General features: G+C 40.2%; 1 protein-coding gene across 1 annotated transcript in view; it reads right to left on the bottom strand.

The window, feature by feature from the left end:
* Nucleotides 1-3,822: 3,822 nt before the first annotated feature.
* Nucleotides 3,823-24,968, bottom strand: part of srp72 (signal recognition particle 72) — a 75,623-nt gene continuing 54,477 nt past the window's right edge. The window contains exons 15-17 of the mRNA XM_043673969.1: nt 12,884-12,921; nt 10,532-10,691; nt 3,823-4,183 (exon numbers count right to left, since the gene is read on the bottom strand). Of these exons, the coding sequence (XP_043529904.1) occupies nt 4,015-4,183; nt 10,532-10,691; nt 12,884-12,921 (367 nt within the window). The 3' untranslated portion in view covers nt 3,823-4,014. The remainder of the gene's footprint in view (nt 4,184-10,531; nt 10,692-12,883; nt 12,922-24,968) is intronic.

Raw genomic sequence — 24,968 nt, 5'->3', positions numbered from 1 at the left:
TGTTACTTCTTCAAAAAACTCAATCAAGTTTGTGAGACTTCACACAGAGTACACCTGATCAGGTCCTGGGGAGTTATCCACTTTGATATGTTTCAAGATATCCAGCACTTCCTCCTCTATAATCTGGATATTTTGCAAGATGTCACCATCTATTTCCCTACAGTCTATATCTTCCATATCCTTTTCCACAGTAAATACTGATGCAAAATATTCATTTAGTATCTCCCACATTTTCTGTGGCTCCACACAAAGACCACCTTGCTGATCTTTGAGGGGCCCTATTCTCTCCCAAGTTACCCTTTTGTCCTTAATATATTTGTAAAAACCCTTTGGATTCTCCTTAATTCAATTTACCAAAGCTATCTCATGTCCCCTTTTTGCCCTCCTAATTTCCCCCTTAAGTATACTCCTACTTGCTTTAAACTCTTCTAAGGAATCACTCGATCTATCCTCTCTATACCTGACATATGCTTCCTCCTTTTTCTTAACCAAACCCTCAATTTCTTTAGTCATTCAGCATTCCTGATACCTACCAGCCTTCCCTTTCACCGACAGGAATATTTTCTCTCTGGATTCTTGTTATCTCATTTCTGAAGGCTTCCCATTTTCCAGCCGTCCCTTTACCTGCGAACATCTGCCTCCAATCAGCTATCGAAAGTTTTTGCCTACTACCGTCAAAATTGGCCTTTCTCCAATTTAGAACTTCAACTTTTAGATCTGATCTATCCTTTTCCATCATTATTTTAAAAGTCTCGAGTCTCAGCATATCATCATAGGGGAAGATTTTAATTGTCTTATGGATCCCACAGTAGACAGGTTGCCAAAAGATGCCCCCAATATCCTTTGTAAAAAATGAACAATTAGTGGATTTGTATGTGGAGTTAGGTTTGGTGGACGTCTGGAGGCGTCTCCACCTTACAGGCAGGGATTTTATGTTTTTTTACCAATCCACACAGATGTCACACCAGGACTGATTTTTATTTCTAACCCCCATGGCAATCCTGGACTTGTGGCATCTTGTATGATTGGTAATATTACCATCTCTGATCACCCTCCAGTATACCTGTTGGTTAAGAACACAATAGTGGGCCCTAAACACTGGTGAATGGATCCCTTATCCCGAAGGATAAGTTTGTGGAGTACTTGATGTATTTAGGATGTTCCGAGACATGAATTTATGCTTGGTTAGTAGCCCGTCTGTACTTTAGGAAACTGCCAAAGCCTACACCAGGAGGTTAGTTATCTCCTCATCTGTCAGTTGGAAGCGGCAGGAGGGTGAGTAGCAATATCTCCTCAAAGCACAGTTGAAGGCAGCCAAGAAGGCTTACTTTGACAGGCCCTCGTTGGCCAAGCTACAGAGGATTATGGCACGGAGGACTACATTGAATTGCATGCCCACACAGACAGCAAAGGAGCTTAACTTGCGCAAAACAAAGGTTGTATAAGCATGGTGACAAACCGGGCCAGAACCTAGTGTATCTCGCCAGGAAAAAGTGTACCCCTCAAGCTATTACATCAATTAGGCAAGGGGCTGGGAACCTAACATCTGATTCCAAAAAGATTAATGCGGCATTTCAGAGATTTTACTCTGAATTATATCAATCAGAGGGTTGTGAGGAGGGGTGGGCCAAGATGGAGTCCTTTTTCAGGGATCTGGAGCTTTTGGGTGTGACCCTCGAACAAAAGTCTTTTCTCAGTGCCCCTTATCAGAGCAAGAGATGCAGGAGGCTGTGAAGCAACTTCAGAGTGGAAAGGCGCCTGGTCCTGATGGACCTTTAAACAAATAAGGAATTTATAAACATATTGCCAGGCCCGCTGCTCAACATGTTCAATGACTCGTACAGTCATGATCATCTCCCTCCATCTTTAAGGCAGGCCAATATTTCGCTTATTCTTAAAAAAGCAAGGTCCTGGAGGACTGTGCTCCTTACAGGTCCATTTTACTCTTAAATGTTGACTTTAAAATCTTCTCTAAGACTCTTGAGTTAAGGCTAGAAACTGTGTTACCTTCTATTGTTAAAGAGGACCAAACAGGCTTCAAGGGTTACAAATCGTCCAATAATGTTAGGAGGCTGCTTAATGTAATTCAAGTATGTCAACAACAGTCAATACAGGAATTGATGATTTCTCCAGATGCAAAGAAGGCATTTGATCGAATTGAGTGACCATTCCTTTTTTATACTGTAGAGCGATTTTGACTTGGGAGAAACCTTTATAAGATGGATAAGGTTCTCTACAATGACCTTCTCACTGCAGTCATCACCAATGAGGTACGATCAAGCAATTTTAGTATTTTTAGGGGCAGCCGACAGGGCTGTCCCCTTTTGCCATTGCTTTTACATTGGTGACTGAACTGTTGGCGGAGGCCATTTGTAGGGATCCCAATATATCAGTTCCAGAAGTGGGGTCAAAATTACATGAGATTTTGTTGTACGTGGACGATGTCCTCACACTTTTATCAAATCCAACAGTTTCAGTGCCTCACCTAATACAATGCATCAGCTCGTTTGGCACCTTTTCGGGGTATGAGATTAATTTTGAGAGCCCTCATATGATTTTGATTGGCATTGCAGAGTGTGGGAGAGAGAGCTATGCATTGAGGTCTCCTCAGAGGCGTGGAAAGATATTTGGGAAAATGCAATATATCAACTTGCAATAGGACCTATGCTTTACAGTTGAAGATTTGCCACAGGTCCACTTGGCTCCAGATAGTTTGTCAAAAAATTTAAACCAGGAGTAACTTCAACATGCCCCAAGTGTAAAGTTAGTACGGACACTCTTACCCATTGTCTCTGGTCCTGTGGCAGGCATCAAACATACTGGAGTACTGTGTAGGTGCGATGGAGGGGATTTTGGGTGTAAGGATGGAGAAGAACCTCATCTCTCCTCTTCTTGGCTTGCTCAGTGTATAGATGCACACAAGAAAAAAACCTTTCAACATCTTCACTTTCTGTGCACGAAAGAATTTTTTTTAGATTAGATTACTTTAAATTCTGTGTCATATGGTCCTGCTTCACAACTATCTGCAGAAACAGCAGTGCTTCAAAAGCTAGTGCCTCCAAATAAACCTGTTGGCCTATAAACTGGTGTTGCGTGATTTTTTTTTAAAACTTTCTCCACCCCAGTCCAACACCTGCTCCTCCAAACTAACATTGTGGTTGGCTGGTTAGCACTGGCCTTCCCTTGATTGACCAATGCAATATTCAACCAGCTGCCAGTCTGACATATCTGCAGTATTCTGAGAAGGATAATTGTGAAATTATTTTACGAGGCCATTTCCTATATGCAAACATCAGTTTGTTTGTTCCATCTTCTAAAAATGCTGGTCAAAGTTTGATTCTTAATTTCAGCTCCCAGTTCCAAACCAAAAATGAGAGAAGTAACAAAGAAACAGTGATGGTCGTAATACCTCTCAGTGTATACACAAGTTCTTTCAGCTTGCAAATAGCATTTGCTGACTTTTTGTATGAGCAATTAAGTGCTCGGCAATATGTACAAGAGGGGTCATCCATGTCTGTACAGACTGCCGAAGGCACACAAAAATGATGACCCTTTCTACAAGTTTTTAATCTATGATTGGTTCTACTTAGCACTGTGATGACTCGATGGCTTTAAGAGGTGTACCTGTTCTTCAACAACGAACATTAAGTTTTAACCAGTTTAGAATAGTAACAAAATTGAGCTCAACAATATGTATAAACAAGCATAACAACTATTTCACATTAACTTTATTTTAGATTCTGCCAACAATTCTGACAGACATTTCATTGTACGACCATAAATTGAACTAAGATAAAAATATATACTGACATTAATTGCTTGCTTAGTTCTCAAACTATAAATAATTGCTGGTGCAGGAACCAAATAGACACTATTTGGTATAAATTAACTATTCAAACACTTAAGTGACCTTCACATCGAATTCTTTATTATTAAAGCGTCCAATGTGTAATACATTGATTAGGATTTAACAGTCTAATGTGCATATAGAATAGGTAATCCATAATCTGAGTGTCACCAGCCCCCTTTCCCACCCTTTTTCTTTTTTTGTTGCTGTTTTTTCTTGGAGGCAGCAGAAGGCTTCTGTTGCCGAGGTGGAACAATGTTGCTTGAAGATGCAACTGTTGCTGCTGTCCCAGGTCGTGGGGATGTGGGTGGGCTATTCACAGTCTTGCTAGCATCACTAAAGTAGAAAGCAGAATAGTTAACAAATTTTAAAGTACAATAACTGAATACATTCAATCATCTTAGTTGTATATTATAAACTTGTTAAATTTACTAAACTGTTTTAAGAGTTGCAATAATATTGGGAAATTTCAATTTGCAAGTATGCCAATATAGGGGAAACATTTATGACTGTATACTGTATCAGAGATGACTGCCAATTGGTTGTCATGAGAACTCTGACTGATAGAGGCGTTACCATGCCACAGTTAATAATTGTTATTCCTGATGAAGGGCTCCTGCCCAAAACGTCGATTTTCCTGCTCCTCGGATGCTGCCTGACCTGCTGTGCTTTTCCAGCACCATTCTAATCTTGACTCTAATCTCCAGCATCTGCAGTCCTCACTTTTGCCAGGTTGACATGATTGGTCAGGGTACTGCCCTGGGAAATGAACCAGTGAACAGTCGTCATCTGTTTCATTGAATTGAAACAAGTGCAGTATATGCATAAGTTCTTTCAGCTTACAAAAAGTCAGCAAACGCTATTTGTAAGAGCAATGAAGTGCTGGGTGATATGTACAAGAGGGGTCATCCATGTATGTACAAACTGCTTAAGGCACACAAAAATGATTACCCTTTTTACAGTTATTATCTATGATTGTGATGACTCGATGGCTTTAAGAGGTGTATTTTGTTTTGGAGAGAGGTTTCAAGACAGAAATGCTAAGCTGTCTATCTGGATACAATAAACAGTTTGAGGCTTTTTTGTTGAAACAATAGAAGCAGCCTGAATGGGTGTGGTCAAGCTCTCTCAAAACCAGGATTTTTAATTTTAGTTTTTAGTAGAAGTTGCTGCTGAGGTCTCAGTAGGATTTGGAAGCTACAGTACATCACTTTCTGCTATACACCGAATTTTCTGTTGGCATTTTCCTGCTGCCGGAGCTACATGTGAGACAATGTTTTTTTTAACTTGCCTTTTGCTAAGGGAGTATTTATGGGATGTTACTATATTGAAACAGTTTTACAGAAAATTGTGTGCACAGCCCAGTCCGTCGTGGAATTCAACCTCCAATCCGTGGACTCCATTTACACTTCTAGTTGTCATGGAAAGGCTGCCAACATCGTTAAAGGCCCCTCCAACTCTGGTAATGCTCTCTTCCAACTGGCAGAAGATACTGAAGCTCGAACACGCACCGACAGGTTCAAAAACAGCTTTTTCTCTGCTGTTATTAGGCTGCTGAATGGACCTCTCTAACCAAATAATGTTGATCTTGCTGAGTGCACCTCCTGTGCAGCCATAACCTTGTATGCCTCTCTCTGTCTAAGCGCCCTATGATCCATATGCCCTGGTTTGACATGATCTGCCTGCACTGCTCACAAAACAATACTTTTCACTGGAAGAACATAAGAAACAGGAGTAGGTCATCTGGCTAATCGAGCAAGCTCCTCCATTCAACAACATCAAGGCTGATCTTTTTGTGACCTTAGCTCCATTTACCCACTCTCTCACTTAACTCTTAATTCCTTTACTGTTCAAAACATTATCTTAGCTTTAAATACATTCACTGAGGAAGCGTCAACTATTTCATAGGGCAGGGAATTCCATAGATTCATAACCCTTTGGGTAAACAAGTTCCTCCTCAATTCAGTCTTAAACCTGTTCCCCCTAATTTTGAGGCTATGCCCTCTTACTCTGGTTTTACCCGCCAGTGGAAACCACCTCAGTGTTTCTATCTCATCTACTTCTTTCATACTTTTATGTTTCTATAAGATCCCCTTCAGTTAATTCCAATAAATTAGTAAAACATGACCTGCCTTTCATGAACATGCACTTAGGTAATGTGACAACAACAAATCAAGTCAAAAATGAGTAGTAAAAGGTATATTTTTCTGCTAAGCTTTCCAATAGAGTTAAATTATTCCAATTTCTTATTTATTTTGTTGTAGTTTTACTATGGTGTATGAATAAAGTGCGTTTTGCTTCAAATCTGGTAGTTTGAGCATTCAAATTGTATCTGGAACACCACACCTTACACTCGCCTTTAAAATAAGAAAAAGTTAGGGACTAGACTATCTTCTAAATAGATTTTTAGGGGGTTTGGTCTGGTCCATAGCGACATGAATTGGCCAAATGTTGAGTGAATTTCTACAACCAATTTTATGCAAGCTTTTCACCTTTCTTAATACTGATTTGCATACTGATGGAAATAAAGTGCCCATATGTTTAACTGACATAGCTAGCCTATTTCCTCATGCACTGAACATTGTAGTGAACAACACCACACATGTCTAAATGGATATTACCATGCGATCCCCTCTAGATCTTGCTCTCACAAACATTTTTGTAGAAATTCCAAACTATCTGGTCTTCAATGGAATAACACCTAACTTCCTACTTGTCACATATTTCCAAGACGTAAATGTTTGAATCTGCAGGTGTATGGGAGAACTTCATTGTGTGTCTTAATGGGTTCTATCCTGCATTCAAATTTATATTTGGAATGGAATAGTCTCACAAATTCTCTTCCCTCAAGGTTTTGGTTGAGAAATTGGCCAGAGGATTTTCTACCACCGGCTACTGCAAACCTACATTAAAATTCTTAAAGTTGCACATGCTTTAAGATTTGCTAAAGGGTTAACTACCTCAAATATTTGAGCAACAGATGAAGCTAGTTTTGAAACAATGATAGTTTTGAACCATGATGATGGATGACTTGAAGGGAAACTTGCCAGTGCTGGTATTCCCATGCATCTGTTGCTATTGTCCTTCTCTCATGCATATAGTGTTGCGACGTAGGTTAACATTTACTCCTACTTGTGTTATGGACAGGCCGGACCCCCCTCAAATCATTTCAAGGTAGCCCAGACCCTAACTTTTCTAGTTGTTTTAAGCAGATGTAAGGTTAATACTCTCGGAGTAATGCAGCTGGTCATCACTTAATTTTAAACAAAGCAGAATTTATTTGCAAACCAACAAATGAAACATGAACAAAAGAGAACCAAATATAGAATAAGTTAATCTATTGAAAACCCAACTGACATGATATACCCTGAAACTGAAAGGATTGTTCTGATTTCCTACAACATTGCATAAACACACCTCATTGCAAAAAGGTAAATTCAAACAAAGGTTCTTACAGCAGAGATGTGAGTGAGTGAGCGAGCGAGCGAACGAGAAAACTATTCTGCTGCTACTGCTGACTCACTGTCACCGTGACCAGCCAGTTCTGAACTGCTAAAACTGCTCAGAACTCACCCAAGTTAGTACACGAGCAATGCCATACAATGCAATGGATTATATTTATTGCGAGGACAGGATCTCATTCCCATAAAGGTTATACTGTGGTTATTTGTACCAAACTTACAATGGACAGATGTAGTTGCAAAAGGTAGGTTGGTAAAAGTGAAGTTGATTTTGCCTCAAGTTGGTTCAGTCCCTCTTACTACAGGCCCAATCTAGTAAATGTATTCTTATAGATCCAGGCATCTCGGTCAGTAGTAGTTTTCCAAAGCTACTTTTAGTCATGGATATTGAAGTTCCCCAGTCAGAGTACATTCTGCGTCCTTGCTTCCTCCACTTTTTGCAAGTGGTATTCAATGGTAAGGACAACTGATTTATCAGCTGGAGGCTGCTAAGTGGTAATCAGCCCATGTTTGATTCCATGCCCTATGACTTCATACAATTAAAATGTCGCAAATTTGCAGACTTCTTCTTAATTGTACCTCTCTGCCATAACCTCTAACAAATGCCTTTTGGAAGCCCAGGTACACCACATCAGTAGCAGTACTCTTATCAAGTCTCACTTTTACGTCTTCAAATCAAGTTAATTAAATGTGATTTTCCACTAAGAAATCAATGCTGGCTCTTCCTAATTAGCCAACATTTGTTCATGTGGCTACTAATGCTAACCTGAATTATTGTTTTTAGATGTAGGTGGTGGTTGCATACTGGTAACTTCATTGGACTAGTAATCCAGAACACCAAGCTAATGTACTAGGAACATGGACCAAATAGAGGCAGGTACAGTTGACGTATTCAAGAATAATTTAAAGAGAAATAATGTGCAGGGTTGTGGGGGAAAAAGGCAGCAGCATGGCACAAAGTCACAAAGTTAATGTTTACAGCCAGTGCAAGTACTGATCGCTTCCTTTTTCACAGTAAAACTGTGATTCTGTCAAAATAAACAAAATTAAATATTTAATTTTTTTTACTTCCCTTCTGCCAGTCTCTTAATTATTAAGAAAGGATATAAGCTTTTACTTTACATTTCTAAATTTCAGCATTTCACACTCACTAAAAGCAGTGACTCACCAACTAATCAACTTACAGCTTTCCTGTGGCGTGATCATTTTTCAAACTCAACTCTCTCAATGTTTTCAGCTCTGGGTTCACTCTCTCATCACTTTCTCTACTTGCTCGATCTCTGTTTTCAGGCTTTTTGTACTCTTTCTCGCTGTTTTAAAAGCTCTGCGCCCACTCCCCCTCATGCAATTTTGAGGCTGTGGGTGCTGTCTCTGGGTCTGTTCTCCATTTTGGGTTGTTTAAAAGCTCTCGGGGTGACACACTTTCACACCGTTCAAGAGCTTGGAGTTTGGTCTCCTCTTGTGCCGTTTTAAAGGCTCTGGGTTCACTTTCCCACTCTCTGCTTTAAGGTGTTGGGCTCTCCCAAATTATGATCGTGTTAGACAGTTATTTTACTAATAGAGTCAGCTCTCTCCAATTTTACACAGTTCCTCAGATGTTACTCAGGAAGACTTTTAAGGTTGACCGAGCAGTTGTACCTTTGTCACTTCTGGTGTCCGAGACAAGTGCTTCACCTGGGTTTCTTGATCAACGTTTCTGGACTGGTTTGGTAAAACTAGATGGCTAGCTGGGTAATTTCAGAGGACAGGTAAGATCAATCATTTTGTTGGACTATAGACTGTGACCTAAAGGTAATATGTGGCCCAAGTCACCCAAATACAGAACTTAATCCCAGATAGTCTTGTCTCATTTGAACTCATGGGGTGAATGTTGTGGGATAAGGGGCATCTGGCTACATTGCTCCCCCTCCACCCCGATACAAACATGTCGCCAGTGGCCTTAACAAGCAGAGAGTGGGACTTTTACTCTTAAGTGCAACAAAAGGTTTGCTCCCAAAAGCTGCTTGCCAATCTGATTTGTTGGCAGTTCTAAGAGTTGCAACAGTGCCAATATTCAGCAGTGAGTTTTAGATTAGATTACCTACAGTTGGAAACAGGCCCTTCGGCCCAACAAGTCCACACCGACCCTCTGAAGAGCAACCCAGCCAGACCCATTCCACTACATTAACCCCTGACTAATGCACCTAACACTAGAGGCAATATAGCATGGCCAATTGACCTAACCTGCACATCTTTGGACTGTGGGAGGAAACCGGAGCACCCGGAGGAAACCCACACAGACACGTGGAGAATGTGCAAACTCCACATAGTCAGTTGCCTGAGGCGGGAATTGAACCCGGGTCTCTCGCACTGTGAGGCAGCAGTGCTAACCACTGTGCCACCGTGCTGCCCACGGTGGGACAATAAGCAAGTCCATAAACTAGCTCACAATCTTTTGGCAGGGAAGAATCTGGCAGTCGAAGGAGTGGAGCAAGAGGGACGATAAGGGCAGGATTTGGAAGATAAGTGGAGATGCACAAATGAATGGAGTCCCCAGAGTGCACAAGTCATCGTTAAATGATGCACCCATTTCCTTGCTACTTCTTCAGTGCAGATAAAAAAAAAATGGACTCCCACTCTTTCCAACCTGCAGCATGATTTTCAGGTCAATTGGATTGTTAGCAAACTCATTTACAGGTATTTGAAAATTTTTTTTTAAATGGGTGGGTGGTGACTTCAGCACCAGCTGACTTTCTGAGAATTGGTTGACTCTTACACGTAAGTGAGACAGTGGTCAGCCAGATTTAGAAATGCAAAATATGGATCAATGTCTCTCAATTAATTGCTGGTTTGATTTGCTTAGATTTTCTCAGCTTGGAGGTTTGGAAAGAGATTTGGTCTGACTTTGCATTTATTTAAAATGGTGTAAGCAGTGTCACCTTGAGATATTTGGAAATTTGTGGAAACATGGATCTAAAGTTTCTGGGACTGTGACCAGGCAAAAAAAGTTATTTTGCCATAAGTTGTTTAAGTACAGGTAGCAATGCCTAAACAGCAAAATACCATAGAAACATGTCAAAATGCATGCTATGAGAATCCCAGGATCTTAAAGCACAGGAGAACATTTTACACTCTGCATCTGATACAAACAAATTTCTTTCCTATTCTTTGCCAAACACTGCAGTTTTTTTTTGTATACAGTTGTTATTTTGTGAGCAGAAGGCCTATCATGAGTAACACTCACAGTTCTGTTGCTGTAGACAATGTTGCTCCTTGAGTACCTTTCCCTATTGGTTCCTTCTTCTTCCCCTTCTTTCTTCCACGATAGTATGAACGTTCCCGCATGGGAAGCCATCGTTCTGGATCTGGAGGCACTTTAGGATCATAATTTTTGGGAAGCTTACCTGTACAATAAAAGAAGAAGAAGGATACATGATGAGCTTTGATTTAGTTCATAAAAGGGGAACCGATGTGAACATTTTCATCAGATATTTTCACGCCTAATCAAACAGGCTTCTCCATACGGTTACACGTCTACCAAAATTATTTAATTTTATAGCTCCAAAACAGAAATAACCTGAATGGCTAATCACATCAGCCCAACCTGCTAATATTGGAGCAGTTCTTTCCTCTGAAGTGTGGCAAGACAATTGCTATGGCCATAATTCTTCACACTGGAAGTTCATCCATATCCTATTTGTTCAGGGGTAGAGGTGAGATTTGATTAAAGAATAGTTGTAAAGCAGAAGCATGCAGTATTTGAACTTTTTTTTGGAAGGGGTTTGCAAGAGGGAAAGATGAAACAGTGTCAATTAACAGCATAATTGTGGTTAACTATTGTGCTGTCTTTAGATCACTGCTGTCTTACAAAAAGTGGCTGAGCTGAAACCAACTGCTGCAAATGGAAGAGATATGGAGAATGGATAGACATGATTGAGGAACAAATGGACATGAAGAAAAGGGCAGATAATCAGAGGAAAGGGAAGGTTGGCTGGCTAGGGGTGCAAAACCGCAGAGGGACACTAGGTGTGTAACAGAATATTGGATGTTGGCGATCAATAAGGATAACAGAGGTGAAAGAGAACAACAGGAGTTAAAGAAACTGTTTTCACTATTTTCAGCATCAAATGGTTTTGCAAAAGTGCTGTCTGAGCAGTGCTGATAGAGTAAGAGCATTTTAGGGTTGAGGCAAGAGCAACTCTACCCAAAGTAACATATCATAAATTGTAGACTATAAGAAATGGGGACAGAAGTCAGCCATTCCGTCCACTGAGTCTGCTTCACCATTCAATTAAATCACTGCTGGTTTGATAGTTCTCAAATTGTCATTGTTTGTGCATGAATCACAGTAAGTGGGTATGTAGGTACAGCATATACTAAGAAAGGCAAATGGAATTCTCATATTTATTGCAAAAGGACTGGATGATAAAAGTAAAGAAGTTTTGTTACAGTTATAATAGTCTGTCCAGTTTTGGTCTCCTTATTTGAGGAAGGTTATGGTAGCACTGGAGGCAGTTCACATGAAATTCACCAGGTTTATTCCAGGGATGAAAGGGCTGACATCCAAGGAGTGGTTGAAAAACTTGGGTTAGTACTTGCTGAAGTTCAGAAGGATTAAGAGGCATCTGATTGAGGTATTAAAATGCTAAAAGGGATTGATAAGGTGGATGTCGAACAGGTGCTGTCCTTTGCGGAACAGTCTTGAAAGGTCCTAGCTATACAGTGAGAGGTCAGTTCAAAACTGAGATAAGGAGAAACTACCTCTCCTAGAGGGTTGTGCATCTGTGGAACTCTGCCCGGAGTTCAGTGGGGGCAAAATCAATGAACAGATTCAAGAAAGAAATAGATAGGATTCTGATGAAATGCAGGATAAAGGACTATGGGGGAATAGGCAGCAGATGGAGTTGAGACCTGGATAAGATCAGCTACGATCATGTTAAATGGCGGAACAGGCTTGAAGGACTGAATTGCCTACTCCTGCTTCTAATTCCTGTGTTCCTATAAGAAGGAACGGATAGTGCTTTCAACTGATAAAATGTCACAAGGACTATTTTAAAACCAAGTATGATACTGAGACACAAGAGGAAAACTTAAGGTCAGAAAATCCTGGCCAAAGAGGCAGGTATTAAACACTGTTTTAAAGGAGGAAATTGAAGTAGAGGGGGAGAGAATTTCACAACTTGTGGCATCAGCAACTTAGGGCATGACCATCGATGATGAAGCAAATATAAATTTGTGACACACAAAAGGGCAGAATTATAAAGTGGATGCCTTGGAAATTGTTTAGGTTGCTGCAACTTATAGTTGAGAAGGGGCAAAGCCATACATGCATTTAAAATCAAAGCTGAGAATGTTTAAGTCAAAATGTTGCCTGAATGACAGAGTTATTAGTTAAGACATGGTTAGTTGAATTTGTGAGGTGATCTTAAATTTAAGGAGTAGAACTGGGAGACCAGCCAGGTGTGCACTGAAAATGACCAAGTCTGGAATTAGTCAGGGAATGAATAAAGTGTTTAACACAGTTTGTCATAAAGCACAGAGAGCCTACTTCAAGATGATTACTGGGAAAGAGTAGCAGGCATAATAAAATTAAAACCTTTCTTTTTCTTCTTTTTTTTCTTTATGTCTCCTTGTCTGGAAAAGAAAGGAAAATAGTGATACTGAGAATACAGCATGCCAAACAGAATGGACCAAGTTTCTTGGCTTTCCATGTTTGCATTAAAGGAGCAGCATAAAAATGCATTACAATGGAAATTTCAAAGAAATGAAGTTTCTATATTCATCATTCTCAAAACCATGCAACGTCAAATCAAACTCAGATATAACAGAAGTCCAACCATTACTTATCAGTCACAAATGTTACCAACAGAGCACAGTACTCGCAAGAAATGCAGCTCAGGAAACTGAAGGAATTCACATCTGTGACTTTCAGCTCATGAATTAAAATTAACGGTTAAAAACAGGTCACAATAAAACATTGATACGCACGCCATGCAAATATATTTTGCAAATGAAATCATCTATAAAATACGTATCAAAACAAACAATTTTTGCATATGACTAATAATATGTTTGCATTTTCCAGTATTGCCACAAATTCAACATTCATAGAACAGTATAGCACAGTACAGACCCTTTGGCCCTCGATATTGTGCTGGCATTTTATCCTACTCTTTGATCAGACTAATCTACATATCGTTCATTGTACTAATTTCCATGTGCCTATCCAAGAGTCGCTTAAATGTCCCTAGTACATCTGACTCTACTACCACTGCTGGCAGTGCATTCCACGCACCCACCACTTTCTGAGTAAAGAACCTAACTCTGACATCTCTCCTAAATCTTCCTCCAATTACCTTAAAATTATGCCCCTCGTGATGGACATTTCTGCCCTGGGAAAAAGTCTCTGGCTATCCACTCTATTTGTGCCTCTCATCATCTTGTACACCTCCTCTCCCCCCTCTTCCTTTTCACCCTGACAGGAATATACTTTCTCTGGATTCTTGTTATCTCATTTCTGAAGGCTTCCCATTTTCTAGCCGTCCCTTTACCTGCGAACATCTGCCTCCAATCAGCTTTCGAAAGTTCTTGCCTGATACCTTCAAAATTGGCCTTTCTCCAATTTAGAACTTCAACTTTTAGATTTGGTCTATCCTTTTCCATCACTATTTTAAAACAAATAGAATTATGGTCGCTGTTCCCAAAGTGCTCCCCCACTGACACCTCAGTCACCTGCCCTGCCTTATTTCCCAAGAGTAGGTCAAATTTTGCACCTTCTCTAGTAGGTACATCCACATACTGAATCAGAAAATTGTCTTGTATGCACTTAAGTAATTGCTCTTCATCTAAACCTTTAACACTATGGCAGTCCCAGTCAATGTTTCAAAAGTTAAAATCCCCTCCATAACTACCCTATTATTCTTACAGATAGCTGAGATCTCCTTACAAGTTTGTTTCTCAATTTCCCTCTGACTATTAGGGGGTGTATAATACAATTCCAACAAGGTGATCATCCCTTTCTTATTTCTCAGTTCCACCCAAATAACCTCCTTGGATGTATGTCTGGGAATATCCTCCCTCAGCACAGCTGTAATGCTATCCCTTATCAAAAACACCACTGCCCCTCCTCTCTTGCCTCCCTTTCTATCCTTCCTGTAGCATTTGTATCTTGGAACATTAAGCTGCCAGTCCTGCCCATCCCTGAGCCATATTTCAGTAATTGCTATGATATCCCAGTCCCATGCTCCTAATCATGCCCTGAGTTCATCTGCCTTCCCTGTTAGGCCCCTTGCATTGAAATAAATGCAGTGTAATTTATTAGTCCTACCTTGTCCCTGACTGTTTGATTCACTTCTGTTCTCAACTATACCAGTCTCAGATTGGTCTCTTTCCTCAGTATCTCCCTGGGTCCCAACCCCCCAACCTTACTAGTTTAAATCCTCCCAAGCAGTTCTAGCAAATTTCCCTGCCAGTATATTAGTCCCCTTCCAATTTGGGTGCAATCCGTCCTTCTTGTACAGGTCATTTCTACCCCAAAAGAGATTCCAATGATCCAAAAATGTGAATCCTTCTCCCATACACCAGCTCCTAAGCTATGCATTCATCTGCTCTATCCTCCTATTCCTGCCCTCACTAGCTTGTCAAACCTGCCAATAAGGCTAGTGCTGTTGTCATCTGCCATGCTAACCTCTATCTAGCAAAGGCTGAGCACCAACTCAGACGCTTGTTCACATCTCATCCTGGATCCTAATCCACTGGGTTTAGTAGGCTGTAGTTTCCATGACTCAGTTGGACCTCATCTCGTTTGGAGATCTCACCTCCCACAGTTTCCCATATCATAGTCTCCCAACCCTGCACAGCCCACTTCTATCTCCTTCCCAACCAATTGGCCAACCAATTTTTCAGGCTGTTCTTTCCCCACTGAACTTATCTCTGCCTATTTTCACTCTATGCTTTCCCCACCTAGTTCAAGCTCTTCCCACATACATTCATGATTCTTCTGATGTTTTAGGTAAGTTCTATAATTTCAATTTTTCTGGTCCTGGCCACAATCCCTTGATACATTCATTCCCCAAGAAGGCGGCCTGAGGGCTCTTTGCTTCTTCCTTGAAAACAGGCCATCCACCATCAAGCTCCTCCACCTGGCTGAGCTTGTTCTCACTTTGAACAGATTCCCCTTTAGATTAGATTAGATTACTTACTGAGTGGAAATAGGCCCTTCGGCCCAACAAGTCCACACCAACCCTCTGAAGAGCAACCCACCCAGACACATTCCACTACATTAACCCCTGACTAATGCACCTAACACTAGAGGTAATTTAGCATGGCCAATTCACCTAACCTGCACATCTTTGGACTGTGGGAGGAAACCGGAGCACCCGGAGGAAAGCCACGCAGACACGGGGAGAACGTGCAAACTCCACACAGATAGTTGCCAGAGGCTGGAATTGATCCCAGGTCTTTGGTGCTGTGAGGCAGCAGTGCTAAGCACTGAGCCACCGTGCCGCCCAGGTCAAAGGTGCAGCCAAGTGTGCCCTTTTGTGGGGTCTCTGGAACCTTTCTTGTTCCGATTCTAAGTCACACTAGACTCAAAACATTAACTCTGCTTATCTCCCCACAGATGCTGCCAGACATGCTGAATTTCTCCCCATTCTGGATTTGTTCCCTTCAACTCAGTTTGTTCAAAGCATGTTTCTCACATACTAACCAAATAAAATAAAAACCTTGCAAGTCACTGTTCAGAACAGACCTAGCAGGATGTAAAGCAAAGTAAGCAGCTTATTACCAGTCCTGTAATTTCTAGGAAGTCTTCTTTAAAGAAAATCTCATATCCACATGAACTTTCAATGATATATTTTAAACAAAACACTCCAGGTATATACACAAAACTTATTAATGTAAATTCTTTCTTCCACAAACCTTCAAAACTTAAGCTCTCCAAGCAATATTTTATTTATATAGTGTTTTTGTTATACTATGCTAAACATAGGAACATGAAACATTTACTAAGGTCCAAGCTAACTCCAAACTGATGCAATAGTCGACTCCTGTTTTCACAGAGATCCATTCTACTTCATTCTGGGTATTGTAAGATCTGGCTTTGACTTTGGATTTGGATTGCACATACATTGTATCACTCTGGTGAGAATATAATCATCAGAGGATGAAAGTCTTTTCACACCAGTGCCCAATTTTAGTGTGAATGCAACTTAATTATAAAACGACTAGCATGCTGCCTCCAAAAAAAAACTTAACTTCATATTGTTATCACCTCAGCTGATATTAACACTCGCCAAGTCAGATCCTAGAATGAAACCTGGCTTACTAGATTATAAGTAATTAATTTTAAGTAAAAGTTACTTTTGGTGGTTAGTCATTAAAATATTTGTACAAGACTGCAAATGCCTTTTTTTAAAAAATAGCAGAACACAAATTACACCAAAGTAAACAAAGCTAACTCAAACATCAAATTGAAGTTTCAACCTGTTGCCCAACACCATCCATTGGAGACTGAAGTCCACAATATTACACTCCTATCTCAACTTCAGGTTACTTTCTTAAACAATGGAGACAATATTACAATTCCTTTCTGAGTCTGATGGCCTATGCTTTCTCAATTCTAACAACTTTCGAACATATACATGCGTTTGGAAAGACAGGGTTTGATTAGAAGGAGTCGGCATTGCTTTGTGCATGGGAGATCATGCCTCAATTTTTTTTTTTTAAAAAGAGTTCTTTGATGAAGTGACCAGGAATGTTGACAAAGGTAGGTTAGCAGATGTAGTCTATATAGATTCTGGTAAGGCCTTTGATAAGGTTCCACATGGTAGGCTGCTCTGGAAGGTTAAATCGCTTGGAACCCAGGGGGATCTCGCAGATTGGATACACAGCTGGCTTGATGGTAAGAAGCAGAGGGTAATAGTGGAAGGATCGTGTTGGACTGGAGGCCTGTGACTAGTGAAGTGTCTCAGGGGTCGGTGCAGGGCCCATTGCTGTTCATTATTTATATCAATGATGTGAATGAGAATGTACAAGGCATGATTAATAAGTTTGCAGATAATACTAAAATAGGCGCTATCGCAGACAGTGACTTGATCAGCTGGGGAAGTGGGCCAAGAAGTAGCAAATGGAGTTTAATACAGACAAGTGTGAGGTCTTCCATTTTGCAAAGTTAAATCAAGGTAGGCGTTTCATGGTGAATGATAGGGCATTATGGGATGTAGAGGAACTTGGTGCTCAGATTCACAGTTCTCTGAAAGTGGAGTCACAGGAAGAGGGGGCAGTGGAAAAGGCTTTTGGCACACTGACCTTCATCAGTTGGGGCACTGAGTACCGAAGTTGGAAAGTTATGCTGCAGTTATACAAAATGTTGGTGAGGCCACACTTGGAGTAATGCTGGTGCAGATGCTCTTTAGTGTTGGTCACCTTGTTATAGGAAGGTGATGATGGCCAGTGACGATGAAAGATGAATTGGTATGCATCTGCAAAGAGTGCATAAGAAATTTACAAGGATTTTGTGAGGACTCAATGGTCTGAGTTATAGGGAGAGGTGGGACCATCTAGGACTTCTTTCTTTAGAGTATAGGAGACTGGGGGGGGGGGGGGGGGGAAGAAATCTTATACATGTAAGATCATGACAGGCATGAACAGTGTGAATGCACTCAGTCTTTTTCCCAGGGTTGGGGAATCAAGGACTCGATGAAATAAGTTTAAGGTTAGAGGGGAAAGGATAAAAAGGAATCTGAGGAGCTACTTTTTTTTTTAACAGAGGGTGGTACACATGTGGAAGGAGTGGCCGGTGGAAGTTGTTGAGGTGGGTACATTAACAACATTTAAAAGGCATTTGAACAAATACATGGATAGGAAATGTTTAGAAGGAGATGAGCCAAGTGCAGGGAAATGGGATTAGCATAGTCAGACATTTTGGTCAGCATGGATCAGTTTGGGCCAAAAGGTGCTGTAGGACTCTAAAATTTCTTTTCCAAACTCTCTTGGCTTTGAAGCTTCACAAAGTAGAAATCACTCCTGAAATGACTCACCTCCTTGAACTCAACAGGCTCCTGGTAAGAGAAAACCTTTTCCTTATTGAAGTATACTCTTATTTTCTTTTGCAATGAAGTCAACATAAAACTATATAGTTTTTTGTGATGACGCTGAACATCATACATCCCAATGTATGAACATAATTTCCATTAACACTCCAACTGCAGTTGTCGGACTTCTTGAAATGGACACATTTAGGTCACTATTTCAAAATGAATTTCTGACCTCTTAAAAAATCATATAAAGATATATTACACATCTTTCATCACAATATAATATATTTAACTTAATGGTTGGTCAAGACAGGAATCCTTGAACCTGAAGGCCACACCTATCGTACCAGTGATGATGAAAGATTAATTGTATGCACCTGCAACAACTGTAAGATTATTATTAATCTGCTAGTTGGTACTCCAGTGCTACCTACATGATATTTTAATCACAAAGAGAAATGAAAAATACCATCTCCACAACTTAGATGTTACTCTGCAGAGATGTGAAGATTATGGCCTAAGAATGAGGAATGACAAATGTGAATTTTTTAATATCCTCCATCATTTAGGTCATGTCATTGATGCGAATGGACGACACAAGTCACCTTCAAATGTAAAAGCCATAACTGAGGAAACCAGCAACGGCACCAACAAGAAAAATGATTCTAAGAATCCAAGAGGCAAGATGCCATCTTATGAACCCAAACAGAAACAAATTGCTGGAAGTCTCAGCAGCATCTGTGGACAGAAATCAGAATTAACATTTGGGTCAAGTGACCCTTTATCGAAGTGTTCTGATGATTATTTATTCAGAGCTGCCGTGAATAAGACAAGAAGAAAAACCCTGATACTCCTGTTAATTTCTCAGAATTCTCTAAAAGTTACTGTGAAAGTCAGAAGACAATGTCTAGCAACCAGAAGGCTAAATTTGAAGAACTGGTTTAAGTAGCGTATGTACTTGCGTAAAAGTTGATCTGATATAAAAGTCGACCCACTGTTTTGGGTCAAAATGTCTGGAATTTTCCTTTTATCTTATGTCAAAGTCAATCCTAGGTCTTCACAGATAAGAGATCAACATTTGAGAGTCAAGGTATTATCCTATACATACATGTTATGATAAGGAATTGAATTCCTTTTTTGTGCTGTGTGTTTTGATAAATAAACTTTCATGCCAAGTTGGTGTGAATTAAGACAATTTAGGTCAGAGTCAGATGGCAACTTCCTTTTGTGTGCAGCCCAGATGAGCTCAGTTTCCCTGCAGAACTAGTAGAAACTTCTAAGAAACTGGAGAACGATGAACCTTTGCATTTGACATATTTAATTTAAGATGTACCATGTAACTGTAACTTAAAGGCATATTATATTTCTACTTCACCTTTTGTATGTATAAATAAAAGCTTACTAATTCATTTTTGTTTCTGTTATCTTTATCCAGTAATTACCGTAACTCTTTTTTTAAATTGTTTATTCATTTAGAGGTAAATTGGGCTTCTGCTAACGATACGGTATTTTGGAATCTAGTATGAGTTTTAGCCCATCAGAAGTCGTACCCACGTAATAGTTCACCCTATAAATTTAACCTTAAAAACAGTCTAAAAAATTTGACTTTTACACAAATATGTATGGTAGATAATATGCGTTATGACCAAAAAATGAAAAGTTACGTGCTAACCAAAAGGTAGGAAGAGGGGAGGATCTCAAAATGCCAAAAAGGCCTCCTTCTGGATTCTCCTTTTTTTTGCTCAGAATATTGACCATTAATCAAAACTGAGTGTCCTGGCTTATCGATTAGTGAACTATGGAATCCATGAAGTGAATTAGCAAAGCTTTTCATTTGAAGGAGATATATGATAGGGATGCTGCTGGTCATTGTGCTGAAGGCAAAGTAACAATGCAAAGAAACCCCTTAGTAAGCAGTTGAATCATGACAATGACAAATTATGATGATGGTGATTAAACTGTACATGTGTCACAGCTTAATTACTTACTACATAACGAGGTTTAAACACTTTTAATGATGAATGTTGCAACATTTCAATTTTGTAAACTGTCTTGTACGTGGTCTAAGGCAAAACAACAACTTGAGTTTTCAATTCTACAAATGTTTTTTTATAAAACCTACACTACAACAAGCATTTCAACCCTGCCATACTTGCAGGCAATGTCACTCAGTGTCTGTCCCATTTGATAGAATAGTTGTGCAATATGTTTTTGCCTTCATACAGAATGATTAAAGTATGGATTAAAGAAGGGAAGTAGCGATGCTGACCTGCTATACCCAGATGCATCAAGCCATTGCACACCAAGAAATATTGGTAAGGAAACACCAAATCCAAAATGTTTGTGAAATGGTGAATGATTCTTTCCCTTTCTGTGAAATGTATACATAATTGTAATTATCATAAAGGTTTTCATCACAGGAACTTCAGGTGTGAAGGGAAATAGATACTGTGTATACATGTACGTAAAATTCACCACAGCCCTGCCAGAATATGGGGTGCTCTCTTACTTGAGAGAGATATTTGGTGGCAATTCCACCACACCTCATGGGTGCGGAGAGGTTGAGAAGCAAAGTCTTTCATGGTAACCTTAGCTTGTGTAGGAATTGAACTTCATGCTACATTGGAAACCAGCCATCCAGCAAACTGAGCTAACCAAACCCCTCAAACTGAGCTAACCAAATCAAATCACATGATGCCATGGACCATAATGAAGAGAAACACTTTAGTTGAGCTCACTGCCTTCTACAGTGAACAATTCCTTAATTAAAGCTCTTATTCTTCTGAATGCTGAGGTCCCTTGTTTAACAGACAAGGAGGTAAAGTTTACATTTGTTACAGTCACATAAGATGTGTGACTTTGATGAGAGCTTTTATGAATCTTTGGCAGGGAGGAAATCTAACTGTAAGGATTCCACCTTAGAAACAAATTTAGACGGCTAGCAATTTTTGAGAAGATTTATAGCTCAGGTTGAGGTTCTGCATGTAAGCTTGCTCGCTGAGCTGGAAGGTTTGTTTTCAGACGTTTCACCACCCTACTAGGTAACATTATCAATGAGCCTCTGGTGAAGCACTGGCAGTATATCCCACTTTCTATTTGTGTTTAGGTTTCTTTGGGTGGGTGATATCATTTCTAGTTCTTTTTCTCAGACGATGGTAGATGGGGTCTAAATTGATGTGTTTATTGATAGAATTTCATTGGAATGCCATGCTTCAAGGAATTCTTGTGCGTGTCTCTATTTGGCTTGTCCTAGCATGGATGTGTTGTCCCAGTCACAGTGGTGCCCTTCTTCGTCTGTATGTAAGGATACTAATTATAGTGGGTCATGCCTTTTTGTGACTCGCTGATATTCATGTATCCTGGTGGCTAGTTTTCTGCCTTTGATGTAAGGTAAAGTTGCTAGGGTTTCTGGGTGCGTTGTGTCTGCTTGTTTGGGTTTGTTGCTGAGAAATCGCCAAACTGTGTTAAATATTGAGTATCTGTTCTTCTTTAATGCAGTGTTTAGATATTTCTCTTCTGCTCTTTGTAATTCCTCGGTGCCGCAGTGTGTGGTGGTCCATTGAAATAACGTCCTAATGCAGCTTTGTTTGTGGTTGTTGGGATGACTGCTTCTGTGGTTAAATATTTGGTCCATGTGTGTGTTGTTTTCCTGTAGAAAACAGGAAAACAAAGAGGAGGAAAACAACAAATTGCCATTCCTAGATGTCGCAGTAGAACCAATAGCCAATGGGGAACTTCAAACCAGTGTCTACAGGAAAACAACACATACGGACCAAATATTGAACTACAGAAGCAATCATCCCAGCATCCACAAACGAAGCTGCATCAGAACATTATTTCAAAGAGCCATCACACGCTGCAGCACAGAGGAACTACACATAGCAGAGGAAAATCACTTATACAGTGTATTCAAAAAGAACGGGTACCCAACGAACAGAGTCCGCCGAATTCTCAGCAACAAACCAAAACAAGCAGACAAAACACACCCTGAAACCCTAGCCACTCTCCCCACATCAAAGACATCTCGGAAATGACTGCCAGACTACTCAGACCTCTTGGCATCATGGTAGCCCACAAACCCACCAACACACAAACAGCAATTAATGAACTTGAAAGATTCTATACCGACAACAAGCAAAACTAATGTCATTTACAAAATACCTTACAAGAATTGTAACAAACGCTACATTGGACAAACAGGCAGAACACTAGCCACCAGGATACATGAACATCAACTAGCCACAAAACGACACGACCCACTCTCACTAGTATCCTTACATAGTGATGGAAGGATACCACTTCGACTGAGACAACATATGCATCCACGGACAAGACAAACAGAGACACGCACGAAAATTCCTAGAAGCATGACATTCCAACTAGAATTCTATCGACAAACACATTGACTTGGGTCCCATTTACCACCCCCTAAGAAAAAAGGACAGGAAATGACATTACCATAGGAAATGATGTCGCCACAGGAAATGACACCACTGGGTTCAAGGCAATGCAAAGGTGGACGGGTTTGGGGCCTCATGTGTGGTGTGCTGCTTAGTCTCCTGAACGAGGAGCAGACTTCACAGGAAACTCCAAGCCCCAGAGCAAATCAATTATGAGTGAAATGGTGCCCGCCCATCTCGTTCGGATAAAGGAGGTTCCTCCGTAAATAGAAAAAGTGGGCTACACCACCAGTGCTTCATTCGGAGGCTCACTGAAGATGTTACCTAATATGGTGATGAAACATCTGAAAACGAGCCTTCCAGCTCAGCAAGCAAACCTAGATCCAGAACCTCAACCTGAGCTACAAATCTTCTCAAAACCCGCTAATAAGATTCTCTTTTATTCTTGACCAAAACCTCAATATCTTTATTCCTCCACTGTTCCTTATTCTTACCTACCTTACTCTTCCTTCTCACAGGAACATAATACCTCTGAGCTCTCATCACACTCTTCAAAGCCTCCCACTTGTCAGACATCGTTTTACCTACCAACAGTCTACTCCAATCATCTTTTGAAAGTTCTTGTCTCATCCCATTAAAATTTACCTTACTCCAATTAAAAACTAGCTTTTATAGAAGGCTTATCCTTTTCCATAAATACTTTGAAACTCAAAATTATGATCGCTAGATCCAAAGTGTTCCCCTACTCTTACTTCAGTCACGTGCCTTGCTTTATTGCCCAAAGCGAAATCAAGGTTTGCTCCTTCTCTAGTAGGAGCATCCACATATTGATAAAGAAAACCTCCTTGAATACATTTAACATATTCTTCACCATTCATCCTTTATTATGGTAACCAGAATCAATGTTTGGAAAATTAAAATTCCCTATTTTACAACCTTATTATGATTATGTATGTCTGAGATCTCCCAACATATTTGTTTCTCAATTTCTCTGACTATTGAGGGCATCTACAGTACAATCCCATCAAGTCGATCTTTTCTTTCTTATTTCTACCTGTATATTATCACAGGTAGAGTATCTCCTCTAATTACAGCAGTAATATATCATTTAATCAAAAACACCACTCCCCCTCCTCTCATGCCTCATTTCCTATCCTTCTTATAGCATCTAAAACCCAGAACACTGAGCTGCCAGTCCTGTCCATCTCTCAGCCAAGTTTCTGTAATAGCTACAACATCATCTTTTAGTTGGGAGGATGGTTTAAAAAAAAAAGATTTTGAAAGAGGTGAGGAGGAGTGGATTCAGATGCAAAGGTAAGGGTTCACACTATAAGGTGTGATCTAGTGAAAAGTACCACACTGCCACCATGATCGCCTTGGAGGGGAAATAAAGGAATACAGGTTTCAATCAGGGGAAGATCTTATCACACCTGAACCAGGAGTCAGTAAAGCTTGATGTTGACATAATCATCCACAATAAACTAATTGGTAAAGATCTTGTTCACAAGTGAAAGTACATTCTGGAGATTAGGGTTAGATGCATAGAGGATCAATGACAAATGATATGTCGGCAGAGTCTAGAAATCCAGTACAGATGAGTGAGGTAAAAAGACTGACAAGGAAAGCTCTCTGTGCATTACTCGTTTGTAATGTCAACAACAAAGTCCTTGGGGAAACTGGGCTTATTGCATATAATAATCCAACACCAAATAATTAGATAAGTTCAGCAGAGGTTGCTATGAATGGCACTCTAATACAGAATCAGACCTGTTGCTTTTGATTTCATAGAACAATACAGCGCAGAACAGGCCCTTCGGCCCTCAATGTTGCTCCGACCTGTGAATTATTCTCAGCTCACCCCTCTACACTATCCCAAAATCATCCATGTGCTTAATTAAGAATTGTTTAACTCTCCCTAATGTGGCTGAGTTGACTACATTAGCAGGTAGGGCATTCCACGCCCTTACCACTCTCGGCGTAAAGAACCTGCCTCTGACATCTATCCTAAGTCGATCACCCCTCAATTTGTAGTTATGCCCCTCGTACAAAGCTGACGTCATCATTCGAGGAAAAAGACTTCCACTGTCTACCCTATCTAATCCTCTGATCATCTTATATGTGTCTATCAAATCCCCTCTTAGCCTTCTTCTTGCCAATGAGAACAGACCCAAGTCTCTTAACCTTTCCTCATAAGACCTTCCTTCCAGACCAGGCAACATCCTGGTAAATCTTCTCTGCACCTTTT

The sequence above is a fragment of the Chiloscyllium plagiosum genome, chromosome 32 (genome assembly GCF_004010195.1).
Source record: "Chiloscyllium plagiosum isolate BGI_BamShark_2017 chromosome 32, ASM401019v2, whole genome shotgun sequence".
Classification (NCBI taxonomy): Eukaryota; Metazoa; Chordata; class Chondrichthyes; order Orectolobiformes; family Hemiscylliidae; genus Chiloscyllium; species Chiloscyllium plagiosum.
Note: the sequence above shows the minus strand (reverse complement) of the source record. Positions and strands in the feature narration are given on the sequence as shown.